At 40.1% G+C, this 19,506-nt stretch overlaps 1 protein-coding gene across 1 annotated transcript in view; it reads right to left on the reverse strand.

Annotated features, from left to right (window-relative positions):
• Window positions 1-6,496: 6,496 nt before the first annotated feature.
• The window catches only part of BLMH (bleomycin hydrolase), an 82,703-nt gene continuing 69,693 nt past the window's right edge, over window positions 6,497-19,506 (reverse strand). Inside the window, exons 11-12 of the mRNA XM_077294272.1 lie at window positions 13,433-13,502; window positions 6,497-7,689 (exon numbers count right to left, since the gene is read on the reverse strand). Of these exons, the coding sequence (XP_077150387.1) occupies window positions 7,541-7,689; window positions 13,433-13,502 (219 nt within the window). The 3' untranslated portion in view covers window positions 6,497-7,540. The remainder of the gene's footprint in view (window positions 7,690-13,432; window positions 13,503-19,506) is intronic.

Raw genomic sequence — 19,506 nt, forward strand, 5'->3', positions numbered from 1 at the left:
AGAACCATGCGGGGGGACCTAGTGAATGAACTGCAGAGAGCTGGGACCAATGTAACAAGGCCTACCATAAGTAACACACTACGCCACCATGGACTCAGATCCTGCAGTGCCAGACGTGTCCCACTGCTTAAGCCAGTACATGTCCGGGCCCGTCTGAAGTTTGCTAGAGAGCATTTGGATGATCCAGAGGAGTTTTGGGAGAATGTCCTATGGTCTGATGAAACCAAACTGGAACTGTTTGGTAGAAACACAACTTGTCGTGTTTGGAGGAAAAAGAATACTGAGTTGCATCCATCCAACACCATACCTACTGTAAAGCATGGTGGTGGAAACATCATGCTTTGGGGCTGTTTCTCTGCAAAGGGGCCAGGACGACTGATCCGGGTACATGAAAGAATGAATGGGGCCATGTATCGTGAGATTTTGAGTGCAAACCTCCTTCCATCAGCAAGGGCATTGAAGATGAAACGTGGCTGGGTCTTTCAACATGACAATGATCCAAAGCACACCGCCAGGGCAAGGAAGGAGTGGCTTCGTAAGAAGCATTTCAAGGTCCTGGAGTGGCCTAGCCAGTCTCCAGATCTCAACCCTATAGAAAGCCTTTGGAGGGAGTTGAAAGTCCGTGTTGCCAAGCGAAAAGCCAAAAACATCACTGCTCTAGAGGAGATCTGCATGGAGGAATGGGCCAACATACCAACAACAGTGTGTGGCAACCTTGTGAAGACTTACAGAAAACGTTTGACCTCTGTCATTGCCAACAAAGGATATATTACAAAGTATTGAGATGAAATTTTGTTTCTGACCAAATACTTATTTTCCACCATAATATGCAAATCAAATGATAAAAAAACAGACAATGTGATTTTCTGGATTTTTTTTTCTCAGTTTGTCTCCCATAGTTGAGGTCTACCTATGATGTAAATTACAGACGCCTCTCATCTTTTTAAGTGGTGGAACTTGCACTATTGCTGACTGACTAAATACTTTTTTGCCCCACTGTATATATATAGCAGCCACATAGTATATAGCACAGGCCACGTAGTATTTGTCTGCTATATACTACATGGCTCCTATATACTACATGGCCTGTGCTATATACTATGTGGCTGCTATATACATACATACTGTACATATTCTAGAATACCCGATGCGTTAGAATCGGGCCACCATCTAGTTTCTAATAATCTGCCTGTCCTGGTACCAATTACAAATCTCCTCTTCCAGTGTCATTATGCAAGATGTATTTAACATGTTGTAATATGAAGATGTGTTTTTCATTACACGGAACGAAGTCTCCCTTGGTAATTTGCAAAGTATTTTAAGACCCCGGTATATATGTAAACTATAGGCAGAGTCTCCCCTAAAGAGTGTATTTAATTAATGAGACACAAGTGTTAATTCCCTCTCTGACCATCACAACACTGAATGGATGTGAGGCACAAGGTTCTGATATTAGTAAATGTTGCTCTGCTCCTTTTGTGATACTTAACCTACATCATGTAACAAAGAGTCCTGAAACCAACCATGTAGTGTAGTAGGAAAAGTTGAAATTTAGCCTTAATGATTTTGGACACCTTTGGTGACCTTTTAATATATAGCTTCAGTTTGCAATTTTCATTCCTTAATTCATTTTTAGATTCCCTGATACGGATTAATTGCAGAGATTGGGCAACAAGATACAACATGATTCTTTAAATAAATAAGTGTCCCAAGGAATGTGTGTAACTCATCACACCGTAAAGATCACGGGAAAAGGTTCAATATAAAATTCCTAGTGTTTCCTCTTTATCTGGTTCCCTCCTTCTCTATAGCCTGTTTTTGCTGACCTCTCTAATGCCATACAAGCTTTCTCCCCTCTCCAAATTATGATTATATCTGTGTACAACGTTACCCCCTGCCCTTTAACACTGATAGAAGGTAGATGGAGAACAAAAAGAGCTGACAAATTTGTAATGTTTTTTTTTTTTTGTTTTAAGCAAAATGGTAGAATTTTTTTTCCTGATGACTACTTAGCAAGTTTCATAAATTAAGAAGTTCATGAACAATAAAAAACTGTGCAATAGTGTATAATGCTTTACATAGAAGTGCTTTGTGACCTGTTTTAGTCTTGTTGATGTTTCCACAAGTATGGAAGGTGGACAACCGTCGGTTTCAGTAGCTTCCGAGCTACATGAGATATATAAGATATGTGATTCTTGTGCCAATAAAAAAAAATATTGTTTTTTAGACATAAGTAGATGTTTAAATTTTGTTGATTACTAAAAATGTTATATACCATAATTGTTTAGCTAAGATGTTGTATCTTAAGATCCTAAATAAAGTAAAAATTCTACTTTAAAGGGGTTGTCCACTACTTGGACAACCTTTTCTCTATCAAAATGTTTGGCCCCATAAAATAATAAAGTTTACACTTGCCTCTGGTGTCGTTCCTGCGGTTTCGGCACTTGCTCTCCCGGGGCTCCCGTGCATGAGGAAGTTAGAGATCAGTTGCAGCCCGGACTTTCTCTTCATGCTCGATTCGACAGGACGCGGGGACAGTGAAACAGGCACGGATTAGGCTCTGGTGTCGAAACTGCACAGGAGCACCGGGAGAGTGAGTGCCAACACCGCGGGAACAATGCTGGCACAGAAGGTGAGTATAAGCTTTATTTTATGGGGACCTAGTGAGGGGTATAACAAAAAGTTGTCCAAGTATTGGACAATTTCTTTAATTTATGTTTATTTATCTATATGAAAACTGGGGTTCCATGGATCCAAGCTACTAATAGTGTAAGTATCTTGGTGCAACTAAGGGTTAATGTTGTAACACCCAAGACCCCATAGTTCTGCTAATACTGAGCCCGACTGACAGCAATATAGGGATCTGACAGTAGTGAAACCTAATTTGTTTGTATGATCTTTAGAAGGGTGAAGACCACTGTATCATCGTAATTAGTCTAAAAGGCATTTTGGGGATGATAAACTCCATTAAACCAATTCAGGTGATGCTAAAAGTGTTTTTTATCGGCAGCTATAGAAAGATGTGCCCGTCTTATAATTATTACTATTATTTATTTATATAGCACCATTAATTCCATGGTGCTGTACATGAGAAAGGGGTTACGTAGAGTTATAGATATCGTTTACAGTAAACAAATTTACAATGACAGACTGGTACAGAGGGGAGAGGACCCTGTCCTTGCGGACTTACATTCTATGTGATAATGGGAAAGAGACAGAAGGTAGGGGTTGCGACAGCTCGGGTGGTGGTGAGGCGACAGCTCGGGTGGTGGTGAGGCGGCAGCTTGGGTGGTGGTGAGGCAGCAGCTCGAATGGTGGTGAGGTGGCTGAATGGTTATTGCTGGCTTTAGGCTTTCCTGAAGAGATGGGTTTTCAGGTTCCGTCTGAAGGATCCGAGGGTTTTGAATAATTGGACGTGTTGAGGCATGGAATTCCAGAGGATGGGGGATATCCAGGAGAAATCTTGGAGGCGGTTGTGTGAGGAACGAATAAGTGTGGAGGAGAGTAGGAGGTCTTGGGAGGATCGAAGAATACGTGAGCGAAGATATTGGGAGATTAGTTCAGAGATATAGGGAGGGGACAGGTTGTGGATGGCTTTGTAGATCAGTGTTAGTAGTTTGAACTGGATTTGTTGGGGAATTGGAAGCCAGTGGAGGGATTTTCAGAGGGGAGAAGCAGGCGAGTAGCGAGGAGAGAGGTGGATTTGCCGGGCAGCAGAGTTGAGGACAGACTGGAGCGGTGCAAGAGAGTTATCGGGGAGGCCAGAGGAGGGTATTGCAGTAATCGAGGTGGGAGATGATGAGGGTATGCACAAGAGTTTTGTTGGATTGTGGGTTTATAATGTTGAGGAAGACCATCTGAAAAACCTCATGGCCTTGATATTAAATTCAATTCTTTGTTTCAGTTCAAGCACTTTTTGGGGATTAGCTTCATTTCATTCAATGCTTAATCTGACATGATACCTTAAAATGGATCCAAACGTCTGACTGCAATCAGATCCGGGAGGCAATTGTAATACACCACAAATGGGGTAATATTTGTGTAGCTTTCCTTGGGCTTCTCTTATCCTCTCCTCGATGTCTCCAATTACAAAGGGAGACAAAATGTGGTTATGTATGGCATTGATTCAAACAAAAAGCAGGCAGCACTCTATTGTTTCTTGGTCAACTGTGCAAGCTTTAATCAGACCCACATGTCTGTACGACGTTTCGGCTCTAAATGAGCCTTTCTCAAGCTTGAGAAAGGCTCATTTAGAGCCGAAACGTCGTACAGACATGTGGGTCTGATTAAACTTTGCACAGTTGACCAAGAAACAATGGAGTGCTGCCTGCTTTTTGTTTGAATCTATAGACTTTGGCTAGCCGGTGGATGGGCTTCCTGGAGGCTTTGCACCCAGAGATAAGTGGAGTGTTGTGCTGTTCCTTTTTTTCTATTATGTATGGCATTGGCCACCACAGAACTTGCCTCATGTCACTTCCACATCAAACCATATAAGATGCTTTTCATTTGAACAAGAAGATCTGGAAACTGACCAGAACAGTCCTGTTTCTGTGACTGCGCCACAGGACTCCACTATTATACAGTATAAACCACATCAAGGGCTGAGTCTGTCTGTAAAGCATCCATCTGGTCTAATGCCACATCTAGGTCACACTACGTGGTGGACACTTTATTAGCTTTGATATTGAAAGTGTAAATGGGGATACGTGCTGCACTTCTCCATGTAAATTATATTGTAATCATTTTCAAAAAGTGAAAATTGTCATTTATGTTTCTAATATGTGTAACTTCCATCTCTGGTTATGAGACTGTAATTCTGTATCGGTTATATCGTCCAACCAGTTAAAACCAGACTTGCTTTTAATTTGAGGAACATGTGGTTTTTCCGCGTATGATACATTATCATGGTGTCTGATATCAAGCAGCAGATGTCGAGTCTCAGATTGCATAGCAATGATCTGGCGTTTAGAGAGTGAGGCCCCATTATAAGATGATGGACACATTACTAAGTGGTTAGTGAAAACTAAACAATGACTCTGTTAACCCCTAGGAAACATCTGTGAATATACAAAGTTCTAACCAAGAAGCACAATTTTCTGAATATGGAAGGGAGTTGTTATCCACCTGCTGTGAGCTAGCCTCAGTGCTCCGCTTGCAAGCTGTATAACAAAGAGCTTGTAAATGCTGAGTTCCATGCCTGGGAGTCCAGCCTCCTCGATACACTGCAGAGGTGGCCAGCAATCTAGTCTAGAGAAATCTGACTATGTCCTTTTCATTCTGTTGCAGTCAGTATAGGCATTTGCTTATATTTGGCACAGGACTGCACATTTTAAGCAATTCTAAAGCCCTCAAACCCTTAGATCGATGTCAGCCAAACAGTGGTTCAGCTGATCATTTGGCCAGCAGCCATCTCAGCAGACTCTCCCATACACAGAAGCGCATGTTTGGCCCAACGCTCTTGTGTCCTCCATGAGAGAGTCCTAACCAGACATGTCTGACATCGACTGTTCTCAAAAAGAACAAAAGGATTGTCTGAAATCTCACATGTCAGATCCTTAAAGGGAACCGGTCACCTGAATTTGGCAGGACCAGTTTTGGGTCATATGGGCGGGGTTTTCGGGTGTTTGATTCACCCTTTCCTTACCCGCTGGCTGCATGCTGGCCGCAGTATTGGATTGAAGTTCATGCTCTGTCCTCCGGAGTACACGTCTGCGCAAGGCAATGTACTCCGGAGGACAGAGCATGAACTTCAATCCAATACTGCGGCCAGCATGCAGCCAGCGGGTAAGGAAAGGGTGAATCAAACACCCGAAAACCCCGCCCATATGACCCAAAACTGGTCCCGCAAAATTCAGGTGACAGGTTTCCTTTAAGGAGGTTGTCCCATTTTGGGATGAAAGTTCTTCTGAATTCGACTTCTGAATCCTGGTGGCGTGTGGTGTGCACGCTGTCAGGATTCACAGGTATTGCTGGTGTGAACAGGTGGTCACATGATTGCATGTATGTGATTTGCATACTTCCGCTCACATGCTTGTCCTGTCCTAAGTATTTTTATTATGATAATACTTCCATTCTTTTAACCTCGATTCCACCACCAATATTGGAGGATCCTTGCAGTGTGCGCACCATACAAACTATAATTATCGACGACTTTCACCCCAAGCTTGGACAACCCCTTTGCAAGCGATTGTCGGGGGCTCCTATATACATTAGTCTGTTGGCCAGAACCCGTCATTTTCAGTGGGTTTGGACGACACTAGTCTAATGTTTATTGAGGGAGGGAGACTTTTGCAGTTATTTCAGAGTTAATTCTTCAAATATACCTGTTTCAAAGGATTCTAGATGCCAAATTCCACTGTGTAATCTAAAGTGCCAGTAGCACCACCTATACCTCCAGAACAACATATCTTGACGGGATGGATTATTGAGACAGGACTAGTAGCAGAACTAAATCATTATATAAATTTATTAAAATCAACAAAAAAAATGGCTGAGCTGGGTTTCATGGTTTTTATTAAAAAAAGCACCATCTAAAATCAGAGAGAAAAAGATAATAAAAAAGAAAAAAAATCTTAAAAAGCCACAAATGCTTTAGCGCTCCTGCTTGTCTGCCTGTACATCAATGATGCCTATGTTATACACTTTAATGGACAGATTAACCTTTTATCGACTAGCTGTCGACAATGTATGGATGGTCCGAGTCCTCCAGGATGAGACACATTCTTTGTTACTGCTTCCAGCTCTGGATAACAGATTTAGGTCCTAAAAACCACAACGGTTTTCTATTTCCCAGACTAGATGTTAGATTTAATGAATCTGCTCTACCCTGCACTAAAGTTGTAAAACTGATTTTATTTCATACAGAGAAACCGCTTGGTGCTGAATGTGGCACCTCTAAAGTAAAAATCTTGACTAAAATGATTACACAAGACGTTTCACAACATGAGAAAGGACCAGTAAGTCATTGCTGAACCGTAAACCCGAATCCACACAACTGGATGAATCCGTGGCACAAACGTATGTATAAAAGGCTTTCCATGGGCCACATGTATTAATTTGTGATTGATTTATAATCCATTTGTGATTGATACCTGCTGATTTATCTACACAATTTCCATTAGTCACGGAGCTCTAGTTGTCCTCTACACGTGTGTACCTGGCCAGACTGCCACCCTATACTGTTGTGTAACTGTTCTAGAAGGAAAAAAGATAAAATATTCATTTTCAGCATTTCTGATGTCCACAGTGTTTGTCACCAACAATTACAGAGGATTTTGATTGTAACAATCTTCATGATTTGCTCCAAGAATAGAAAACTAAAAGGAGAAATTGATATAGCAATGAGTGAGCTAAAAAGAGGTATCTTCCTGAGCGGTGGGTTGGATTGAGGTACAGCAGATCCGTTGCCTTTGATGCCTTTTCCTGTTCTTGGTTAATCATGCAATGTTTGGTTTAATGTGGTGATCCAGTGCTAAACAGAGGACATTTTTGTCTTAATGGTGAAAGGAGGACAATAGGAACAGTTGGAATCGCTTCTTCTCTATGCCAAAGCACCCATAGGGTCCCAGGCTGGTAGCACCACTGGGTCCTGCTTCAGCACCTCCAAAACTTCCTCGGGTACATGTTTCTTGTCCACAACAACTTCGTAGACATACTCTGAGAACCATTCATCAGTCATGATGAGGTAACCTAGGCAAGAGCAAAAGTATCTTAATTATTAATAAGTTATAATCGCCCAAGACTCATCTGGAACTTCTTTTTTGCTATGTTCTAACATTTTATACACATTATGTAATTTTACTCAGAAGACCTGTAATTTGCTAAAAAAAAATAGGTAAATGCCTTATAAAAATCCCTGAGCACCCCAGATTATGTATCTCTTTTCCAACTTGAACTGCATCACTCCATAGCAGAGATATTTACATTTGCTTTTTCTGGAGGGCAGTATGTGAGATCTCTGCTATGCCGTCCAACTGGGTGTTTCTTCAGTCTTTCATGGGGAGTGTACTCGACCCCTCTCTCCTAGATGCTGCTAATCACAGCTGGGCAGCTGATCTAAACAAACAGTCTCAGAAGCTACCATGCAGTGATTGGCAGCATCTGGGAGGAAAGGGTGAAATTTCACGTCCCCATAGAAGACTGAAGAAACACCCAGTTGGTTTGCAAAGGAAAGATTTCACATACGGTGATGCATATATGTTTGTGCGTGTATATGCGATATATCTATCTGTCAGGAATATATTGCAATCATACAACACACAAACATAACCATAAACAATCAAAAGTACTTAAGCCTTGAACCCATCTGTGGTGGTACTGGGACCTTGATCTGGGGACTGTAAATTATAGCAGAGAATTCATTATTCAAACACAAAGGTTTCTGGAGATCTAAACACTCTTGAGCTTACAAGTCATGCAGGATCAGAGAAATGTGACGTCAGTTTTTTTTGCAGCTACAAAGTAAAATAAGTTCTTCAAGGTCTGCCAAAATCAGAGGGAATACGTTTCTCTGATTAGAATACAAGCAATTGAGCTTAGCTGAATCTGTATAATACACTTTCTTTCAAGATCCCACCCAAATTCCTGCAATTATGCGGAAAACAAAATGTTTGGAATGTGAGAGCCTTCCAGGGATTGTTAAAGGATTAATGATTACAATTGCGGTAGACTAGTCAATGCTTGACCAGTTTAGCGGTCACTTTTTTCTAGTTGACCACTTGCACCAGTGGCCTTTACAGAGTTGGCCCTACAGCTGTTGTAAAACTAAATTTCCCATCTCATCCCAACAGGGGCATGTATAGAGTTGTAGTATTGTACAACTGGAAAACTAATTTACAGAAAGATATAATTAATAAACTTAATTCGGTGAGTGCGGAAACCCAATCTAATTCAGAAAAGTCCATTACTGCCTGTACAGAACGATCAATGGCGGAGTCCTGGGTACATCACAACAATTAATAATGGGGACCAGCAGGACTGTTATTTCACGACAACTTTATGAAAGTGGAATGCAATACAGGGATTTGTGGAATTGTCAGATGTTCTTTGCATAAACTCAGGTGTCTCTCATTTGCGTAATGGATCTCACCCAGACTGATCCCAATATTGCCCCTGTTTATACAAGGACAGATGATATTACGGTATATATTAGTAGAATTACTGGCTCTGCGTGGATCCATGTGGTTTTACGGTTTGTGTGTGGTTAAAATATGAAGCCAACATATCAGGAGTTGTTGTGCACAGAAACTTTCAGTCTCTAGTAGCGCTCTGAAGAGATTTCAATTTTGGCTTTTGTAATCAAGCACCTGTTTGATTTTACACCCCTTCTTTCTGTATTTCTGCTCGATTACCTTTCTATTATTACAAATCAATAAAAATGTATTTGATTAGAAAAATATTATTTCAAACAGTTCCAATAAGGGAAACCGGTCAGTGCATTGTTACATATGAAGGTAGTGGCATGGCTTTATAGATGCTGGTCAAACAATAAAAATGATCCTTTCTTTATACTCATCTGATGTGCCGCTCATGAGAAATCTAGAGTAGAAGCCATATGCAAATTGGGCTGTAAGCGCTCTGAAGACATGTTCATGCACTTGGCCTACTTGGGCCCTCCTCCAATGTACCGCAGTCTGTTTTGCATAAGGCTTCTACACTCGATTTCTCATGACCGACACATCGGATTTCTACAAATAAGGCACCATATTTATTAGGGGACAAGAGCTTATACAGCCATACCGCTACTTCCATATTTATAAATCGTGCCGACAGGTTCTCTTCAAAGGAATCTAGTCACCTTGAAAATGAAGTCCAATCTGCTGGCATCATGTTAGAGAGCAAAAGGAGTGGAGTTGATTGAAATGTAGTTTTGTGAGAAAAGATTCAGTTTATCTTGTGTTTTAATCATTTAAACCTTAGGTATTTCTGGGATTTTCGGTCCAGTTGGTGGTCCTATCTGCAATTTCATGAAATGCTGACAGAGTAAGAATTTGAAAGTAAGTTTGTTTTCTTTTTAGAACTTTCAATATAACTTGAAAATCACGATACTTCCTCAAACACTACTAAAGTCCTGGCTAACTCTCTTCATTTTCCAAAAATAACGGATAAGGCACACAAAAATCACGAGACTCTGCCTTTTGGTGACGTTCAAAACCTTTCTACATTTTCGGATTCTCTGAAAAAGATTCAAAAAGATATTGTTTCCTTCAGAGATTGCTTGGCTAACTACAAAGATTTTAAAAAGAAAAACAACTTAAAAATCAGAGGAGTTCCGGAATCGGTCCAGCCCTCTCAACTAAAAGACTATATTTCAACTATGATATCTCATTTATTACCTAAAACTAAAGGGAGAAAAAATTTGATCGAGAAGGCTTTCAGACCTTCAGGCCACTCTCTCTCCCAACGGACATAGATGTTATTGTGTCCTTCTACCCGACATAGCAAGAGATGTTATTATGTCCTTCTACCCTAGTTGGGTAAGAAATTATCTTCTGGTCCTAACAAGGGATTCAAAAATACTCCCATCTCCGTACAATAAAATTACTTTTTTTAAAGACCTTTCTAGGGCCACTCTGCAAAAACGGAAATCATTTTACCAAACTACACGTGAGCTTCTGCGCGCCGGAATATCTTATTACTGGATCCAGAATTCCATCTTCCAAGTGAAATTCGTATCAAAACTAATCGCCATCTCTTCTCCAGAATGGACTTCTTAAAAAGATCAGGAATAACATATTCCGCAGCTCCTCGTGGACTCTCCTTCTCATCTCCACCGGACTTTAGTCCCACTTGAAGATCCAGGATTACAACACTTGCTACATTTATATGTGTACCTTACCTGGAGTACATCTTCAATCGTACCCGAAACAACGGACTTTAATATTTAGCTTAAATAATTTAAATATCCAAGAGGTTTCCTAGTCCATTTGATATTGTTTTTATTGAACCGAACTTTCCCTCCAACAAGTCTTAGGGTCACCTACTGGTGTTCCCAGACGCGACAAGCTCTCATATATTTCAAATATTACTGTATATTTTATAGTAGGTTTTGCATTTTTGGATAGTACATTAAAGGGACTCTGTCACATGAATTTGGAGGGAACAATTTTCAGCCATAGGAGCGGGGTTTTCGGGTGTTTGATTCACCCTTTCCGTACCCGCTGGCTGCATGCTGGCTGCAATATTCGATTGAAATTCATTCTCTGTCCTCCATAGTACACGCCTGCGTAAGGCAAGATTGCAAGACTTAACTATGTGTAAACTTACGGAAGTATATGTACGCTTGTCTGTCCCTTATTTTTATAGGGGGTTTCTTTTTTTATTTCTTGTCCCTTTTCCTTCTTGCCCAAGTTTACTTGTCCCATTCCTTCCCATTATTTTATCTTCCTTTCCCACTGCCCCTTATTCTATATCCTACTTCCATATCCTTTAAAATGTTACATTTGGTTCTCTTTTTTTATTGTATCCCTTTCCGTTCCCTTTCCCCATTGTTCACAGCTATATTTTCCCTCCCCTATTCCCAATTCCTGGTTTTTATTAAAAAAAAATTATAAAAATATTTAAAAAGAAAATCACATCACATTTTAAATAAATTCTGCATCATCTTATTTTAACATAGCCTGAAACACTTTCTAGTTATCAGCATTACCATTGTGTGCTTACAAGGAGGTCTATTTGGGGTTGGGATTTCCTCTAATACCCTTATCTTGTTTCTGTAAGGGGGCCTCTTGCAAAACATGGTCACCCAAGTGAACAAAACTTCCGCAAGTTGATAGCCTCCCATTTCCAGGTGGAGATTTCCGGAAATCACTACGTTTTTCCTCCGGTATCAATCAAACTAGAGAGGAAGTTAATTCTCCGATCCATTGTTGCTCTACCAGAAATGTGTTTTATAAACTTGATTAATAGTTTCTGCTTACGATGACTTTGAAGGAAAGAAACTACGGCTAGATCAGACCATGGAGTAGACATTTGTTATAATAAATGAGTAGGTAGTGGGTACACACTAAATGGACATTAGCCAGCTAGCAGATTGTTATTACTGCTATTACCAATGTATAAGGCAGAGACCATGTGAAGAAGGTATAATGAACATAGCTGGATAGTGAAGGTTTCCTTTACAATAAATGTCCTTTAATAAGAACAACTTGCCATCTAACATATAGCATTTGCTGGCATTGCTACAGAGAAACCTTCAGCTCTACATAGGAGTATCCAATAATAAGCTATGGAATCTTTCTTTAATCTCTGTGGCGCTTTACAAAGGTCCATTCCAGACAGTCTGCGCTGCAACCCCGGAACCTCTGCTAATTAATAATGTTGTTTGCCATTGCAAGGATTTGGGGATTTAGCTTTGATTAGAACTTATCCAGGCGGCTCTCAAGTAAAAAAATCTACAGGCAGTTTCAATTTACACTTTCTCCCCAGACACAAGTTTTGTCTCCACGATCTGCTATTCATTACATACCTATCAGGATCCTGGGTTTGTAAAAATACATCAGATCTAGCAGAATGTACAGGAAGCCAAAATGTCAAAGCAATCATATTTCATACATATATACTTTTACATAAGGGACAGAATGAAAATAAACATAGGCTATCACACACTGTTAGACTAAATAACCACAAGAGGAGAACCGGTGGCACTCATCTAGATGTGTATGCACAAAGCTTGGCCCCTCTTTGTCATCCAGGATTTTGGTTAACCTCTCATATGCTTTCTATTACTTTAGGCCAATATTCGACCCCCTTGTTGTTCAGGTGTTTATACTAAAATTTGTAAAGTAACGGTGAAAATATATTAAGTGGCCACTAGTGATGAGCAAGCGTGGTCGGATAAGGTGAGTACGCTCAAGTTCTAATAGAGCATTTTCGGCATGCTCGAAAAAAATGCTCGAGTCACCGCGGCTGCATGTCTCTCGGCTGTTCAACAGCCACAACACATGCAGTGGTTGCCTGTTTGTTAGGCAATCCCTGCATGTGTTTCGGCTGTCGAACAGCTGCGAGACATGCAGCCGCGGTGACTCAAGCATTTTTTTGAATACGATGAAAATACTCGATTAGGACAATAGCATGCTTGGATAAAACCTTATCCAAGGACGCTCGCTCATCACTAGTGGCCACGCTACACGGCTGGTATAGACATGAAATCATGCCCAAGTAGCATGCTATGGCTGTAAGGCTGGTGTTTGCTACAGATAAGTCCTGTACAGGTACTTTACCCAATTATAAAGTGCATATAACCATAGAGAGCTCAGTTTCCCTCTCCAAAAGCCCAAAACTAGATGTAACGTCTGCCTCACCCCTGCTATTTCAATTGTGCTTCTGTTATTCTCTGCACAATACATAAGGTCCGATAGAATGCATCAAAATATGTTCACATAACAAGGCTTATCTCCCCATTATAACAGCAGTAAAGTAAGGCCAGATTTACCTTTATTTCCACGATCATCTCCCCAGGAGTTTTCGACTCGCCATTTTTCAAATTCTCCTTCTTGACCATCCTGGAGACATTAAAGCACATTGTTCAATGTTAATGGGGTAGCTGGAAATAATATAAGAAAAGGGCAACTCTCCAAAAACTCGATATTTGATCAAAAGCAACCAAAGACTTTTGGGTACTAATGCAGATTTTTTTTTTACTGGCGTGAACACTTAGGGTAGATGCACACGGTCAGTAAACACTGTGGGTTGGACGCTGCGTACTTGCACAGTGTTCATCCCATAACGGCCAGGTGTTACAGCATAGTGGATGGGATTTCAAGAAATACCATCTCCATTATGGTGCTCCGGGGCTTCCTTGTGGAGAAGGACATGCGGCGCGTCTTTCCAGACCGCAGCATATCTATTTATCTTGCGGAGATGTGAGCCTCCTCAAGATAAATGTCACCCATAGAATGTATTGGATGCGGTGTTTCCGCACGGTTCGGTGATCACAGAGGATTCACCTGCGTTCAACAGCCAGCAGCGCTTTCGAAAGAGCGGACATGTGCTGAGTCCAAAGTGCTGCCAATTACTGAAAGTGTGCACCTACCCTTATTATATGTGACACCACACTACTTTAACCCATTAGGGACCGAGATTAATGACCAGGTCAAATTTTAGAAATCTGACCAGTGTCCCTTCATGTGGTAATAACTCTGGAGCGCTTCATTGCATTCCAGTGATTCTGAGATTGTTTTCTTCGTGACATATTGTACTTTATGATAGTGGTAAAATTTAATCGATGTGACTTGCATTTAGTTGTAAAAATATCACAATTTTGGTTAAAGGTTTTTTTTTGTGAAAAAAAAAAAAAAATTCGCAATTTTCGAACTTTCAATCTTTATATCCTTAAAGCAGTTAGTCATGCTGTGCAAAATAATTAGTAATTAACATTTCCCATTGTCTACCTTACATCTGCATCATTTTTAAAACGTCATTTTATTTTGTTACGATGTTACAAGAGTTAAAACTTTAGCAGCAATTTCTCATTTTTTTTCCAAAAAATTTACAAAACCTGTTTCCATAGGGACCTGTTCAGGTTTAAATGGAATTTGCAGGGCCTATGTATTGGAAACTCCCCAAAAGTGATACCATTTAAACAAATGAACCTCTCAAATACTTGAAAACTGTTGTCAGTAAATTTTTGTAACCCTTCTACTACGCAAGAGTTAATGCAAAGTGAAATATTTTTTTTTTTTTTTTATCTCTAAGTTGGTGCTTGAGCCCCATTTTTTTCACTTTTGCAAGCGGTAACACCAAAAAGTGGACCCCACAATTTGTTACCCACTTTCTTTCAAGTGCAGCGATACCCCCACATGTACTCAAAAAGTTTGGAGAAACGACAGAGCTCAGAACAGAAGGAGCAATATTTGAATTTTGGAACACAAATTGGCTGAAAGAGATGGCAGGCACCATGTCACATTTGCAGCCCAGAGCCCAGACAGCGGAAACCAGGGCTGTGGAGTCGGTAAGCCACAGTTGCGACTCCGACTCCTGGATTTTATCAGGTTCCGACTCTGACTCCGGCTCCTTCATAAATGGCCAATTCGTAACAATAAATTTACTGTTGTAAAATATTAACATCGTGCTTATTCAGTTTCTCACCATCATATAAGTAATCAGACCACTTAGAGCAAAAACTATATTTATTAGAATACAATTAGAATATAGCAAATAACTTTTATAAACTTTTATAAACTCTTGTAAGTAAATATACAATAAACACTGTTATGCAGTTAATAAGAAGAAATCTATAAATTTGTCCTCAGAAAAAGTATTGCCTCTGTCAGATCCTCCTTCATGGATGCCCTCAAATCTGATCTAATTATTTTGAGAGCAGAGAACAACCTCTCTACACTAACTTGGGTTGGTGGCAAAGCAGTAACCACTCGGGCAACATCTCTGACAATGTCAGGATACAGAGGAATCGCTTGTTGCACTGTTATTTTTGATGAACGGTCAAATTTCTCAATTTCTTTTAGTGCACATGAAAAATTCTGCTGAAATGTACTGGCTGTGTTCTTTGATGGGGATGACTCTTCTTCTATGCGGGAACGCTTTGCACGATCCTTGTGATCCAAATATTTTTCTAAATTAAATTCTTTATCAGTTGATGAGGGTGAAGATGCGGCAGGACGACCAAATTCTTCTTGTTCCTCCTGACTGTTCTGCAACCCTTTCATCCTTACTGCTATTTCAAACAGAGCTTCTTTTCCTTTAGTTAGCTGTTAATCATCTAGAAGAATCCGATGCATTGGGTCTACATAAACAGCTGCCAAAAGAATGTTATTTTGTAATAGTAGCTCCTCTCTCCATTTCATTGATGTAGCAATGCCACTTGCAATTAACCCTCCTCTTTGGGACAGGCGAAACATCAGGTTCTTCCACTCCTTTAAGAAGTTAAGTCCTCTGCTTGTAATTTTTTAGTCACTGTAAATGGGTGCTCTAGCAATTTTTCCAGCTCAGTCACCTGATTCCACTGACTTTCATTTAGCGTCAGTTGAGGGTTATCCATGTCTACAAGAAAGGTTTTCAGTTCAACCAAGCGCTGAATCATTAAGTAAGTACTGCCCCATCGTGTGGCTTGATCAATAATTGCCCCTTTTCCAGCACGTCTCTTCAAAATTGAGTCAACTTTAGGGGTTCTGGCAACAGTAGCAAGATCATCTAAACTATCATGTTGCTGTTCATCTGAAGCAACTTCAGTTTGCTCCTCAGTTACAATACTGTGTTCCTCTATTTCAAACATTTCTGTGTCTGTGGACCCAGAATGTTCTTCTAGCTGCTGGTCACCATCATTACTCTCATTCATTAGCTTAATAGTACTTATCATATTTGAAGCATTGTCAGTTACGACAGAAAGAACTTGCTCTTTTTTAAGTTCATAGTCTTGCAGAACCTTTTCCACCAAGACCTGGAGAAACTCACTGGTGTGATGAGCTTTGGTGTCTTTTACTGCCAATGTCTTGGTAACTATTTCATTTTTGTCACAAACAAATCGGACATTGATGGCAAAATAGTTCACTCTGTGACGTGTTCAGGCATCCATTTTAAGAAACAAAAAGCGTCCCTTGAGAGCTTTTTTAAGTTCTTCCTTTTGTTTAAAAGCTTCTTCGATTAATAATTTTCTTATACTCTCTCTCTCCAGAGAAACACCAAGCTTGCGGGCCATTTCCCCATTCAGACACATAAAAGCTGGTCGTGAAAATAATGAAATAGGCACACTATCCTTTACAACAAGCTCTATGATCTGTTTTTTTAAATGCATCTACTGTCATTGTCACAGTAACTTTGTCACTGACAAAATATCTTGCAACTGATGGCTGCAAAGTTCTCTGCTCCTTTGTTTGGCTGGAAGAGCTGGGTATTGGTTCATTGGTTTGGATGAAGTCTTTCTCATCCACTGCTTTCAGTACTTCTGGATGAAAGCGCTGTAAATGTCTCTTTAGATTAGAAGCTCTGGTAGGAGCATTTTTATCTTTGCCTGAATATGCACTGATCTTGGCTTCACAGCATTTGTTTTCATCTGGATCATTTGTCATACACTGACAGACATAATGTTTTCTATCTTGAGTGATGGTGAAATGTTCAAATACAGCTGATTTAATGTGACGCTTCTTTGACATTCTCAGGTTTTTAATTCTGCATTCATAATCCAAATGACAAATGTTTTTCCTAAAAACAATTGTACAAAATTATTGCCAGGTCGTACAACTGATATAGTGGTCAGTAATACTGTTATTCCTCATGTACTCACAGTTAACTAATGCAAAGTTTGTTGAAAGAATAATACTTCTTACAGTCTTCCTCTTCTGAGTAGCAGCTGTGAGATGCTTGGAAGACGCACACCTAGTAAACATCTAGTCTAGAGGAGGAGCTTTACTACTAAGAATTTGCAACACATTTTCACTTTCAGTTTCATACATTGTAAGTAGGGGGGTTGGGGCACCATGAGGTTAACCAAGTATAAGATTAGATAAGGGCAGTGGAGAACAGTGACACACAAGAAGTAAGAAATGTCTCTATCTCCGGGAGAACTGCTTATCACTGTTGTTCATAGTTTGATAGAATATATATATTTGAGTAACATTTATAAAATTCATATGAAAGTTCATATATGAAATATTAATACATTTTTTTTAAAGCTGGAGTCGGAGTCGGTACATTTCTACCGACTCAGACTCCGACCTCGACTCCAACCAAAACAAACTCCGACTCCACGACTCCGACTCCACAGCCCTGGCGGAAACCCCCCACAACTGACCTCATTTTGGAAACTACACCCCTCAAGGATTTTATCCCGGGGTGTAGTTAGGATTTTGAACCCAAAGGTACTACACAGAATTTGATAACATTAGGTAGCCATATTGAATATGTCTTCATATCCTCATAATCTTTTTTTTTGCTTATGAAAAACCTTAACCCTAAGCCCAACCCTAACGGCAAAGAATTAAAGAAATAAAAATTATGAAATAAAAAAAAATAATCTGACTAAGCGGATGACACAGGGGAGGCATGATTTACTAATTATTGAGCTTTTTTAATTACTGTGATAGGGTCTACCACAGTGATCAAAAGTCAGGAACCAACAGAAAAAAAATCCCTGATCTCGACGGGTGCACTACACATGCACCCACCATTTTTCTTTATGAAGAAAGCTGAGACTCAAGATTTTTGGATGCTGGGGAATGATATTCACTTATTCCCAATCATCATTTTGAAACGGATATGAAGGAATAAGGCACCCTTAGCGGTCGCCGTATCAATACATATCGGTGGTTGTTAAATCAAATTTTTCTATTGGGTTTGAAATTGGCCTACATCTTTGCCGGCCGATGAGGAATGTGTTATTCAGCTATCATCTGCCTCTTAATTGCAAGTGGAGAGGAGCTCTGTCCAAATTGCCTGTTAAATGCTGTTGTCGATCTTAGGCCGGCGTCACACTACAGTAGAATACGGCCGAATGCTAAGCGAAAAAACTTCACATAGCACTCGGCCCAGCATTAATCTATAGGGCAGCTCACATCAGCGTTTTTTTCTCAGGCGTATTCGATGTGCATGTAAAATGTGCATGTAAAATGTGAGAAAAAAAAAATACACTGCACTATACTCCGTGGCCTGTGCTATATACTACGTGGGCTGTGCAATATACTACGTCGCTGGGCAATATACTACGTGGACATGCATAGTCTAGAATATCCAATGCGTTAGAATCAGGCCACCATCTAGTATATATATATATATATACACAGCACAATGCTCACCGATGGGTGCCAAGCCTCCTGGGTCGAGTCGTCCACTCCTCCACCCAATTGTATACAAAAAAAGCAAAAAGAAGGCAGCACTCCAGATACTTATCAAGGTGAAAGCCTTTCAAGGCTTGAAAAAGGCTCAGTGTGAGCCGAAACGTTGCACAGAGATGTGGGCTGAATAAATCCCTCTTGTTTTCACCTTGATAAGTATCTGGAGTGCTGCCTTCTTTTTGCTTTATATATATATATATATATATATATATATATATATATATATATATATATATATATATATATATATATATATATATAATGTGTGTATATACTACATAGATAGACGAAAAGCCGGCAATTCAGCAACTCTGTAGTGTAAAATCACAGCAGGAGCGAACAGCATAGAATAGATGGAGTACATACAGTATAGACACACAGAATAGGTAGTTATACAGATGTAAATGACAAATACAATTAGTACAGTGTGTGCGCAGCTTACTGTATATGTATTTAATTAACATATGAGTTGAGAAAATTTCCCCAACATGCTCGACCTGACGTTACATGGGTGAAATGAGTACATTGGCTGTGCACTCCCAGGACCTGTCTGACGGCACCGCGAGCAGAACTTTCTCACGCTCGCAATGCAGTCAGACAGGTAATAGGAGTTCACAGGGAGACACTGGGCAGCAGTAGCACACGATGCTCAGTGTCTCTGCTGGAGGACAGGCTGTATGGTCGCATCATGCAACCTGTCATTCTTTCATCGATCGCTGAT

The sequence above is a fragment of the Ranitomeya variabilis genome, chromosome 3, assembly GCF_051348905.1.
Source record: "Ranitomeya variabilis isolate aRanVar5 chromosome 3, aRanVar5.hap1, whole genome shotgun sequence".
NCBI classification, from domain to species: domain Eukaryota; kingdom Metazoa; phylum Chordata; class Amphibia; order Anura; family Dendrobatidae; genus Ranitomeya; species Ranitomeya variabilis.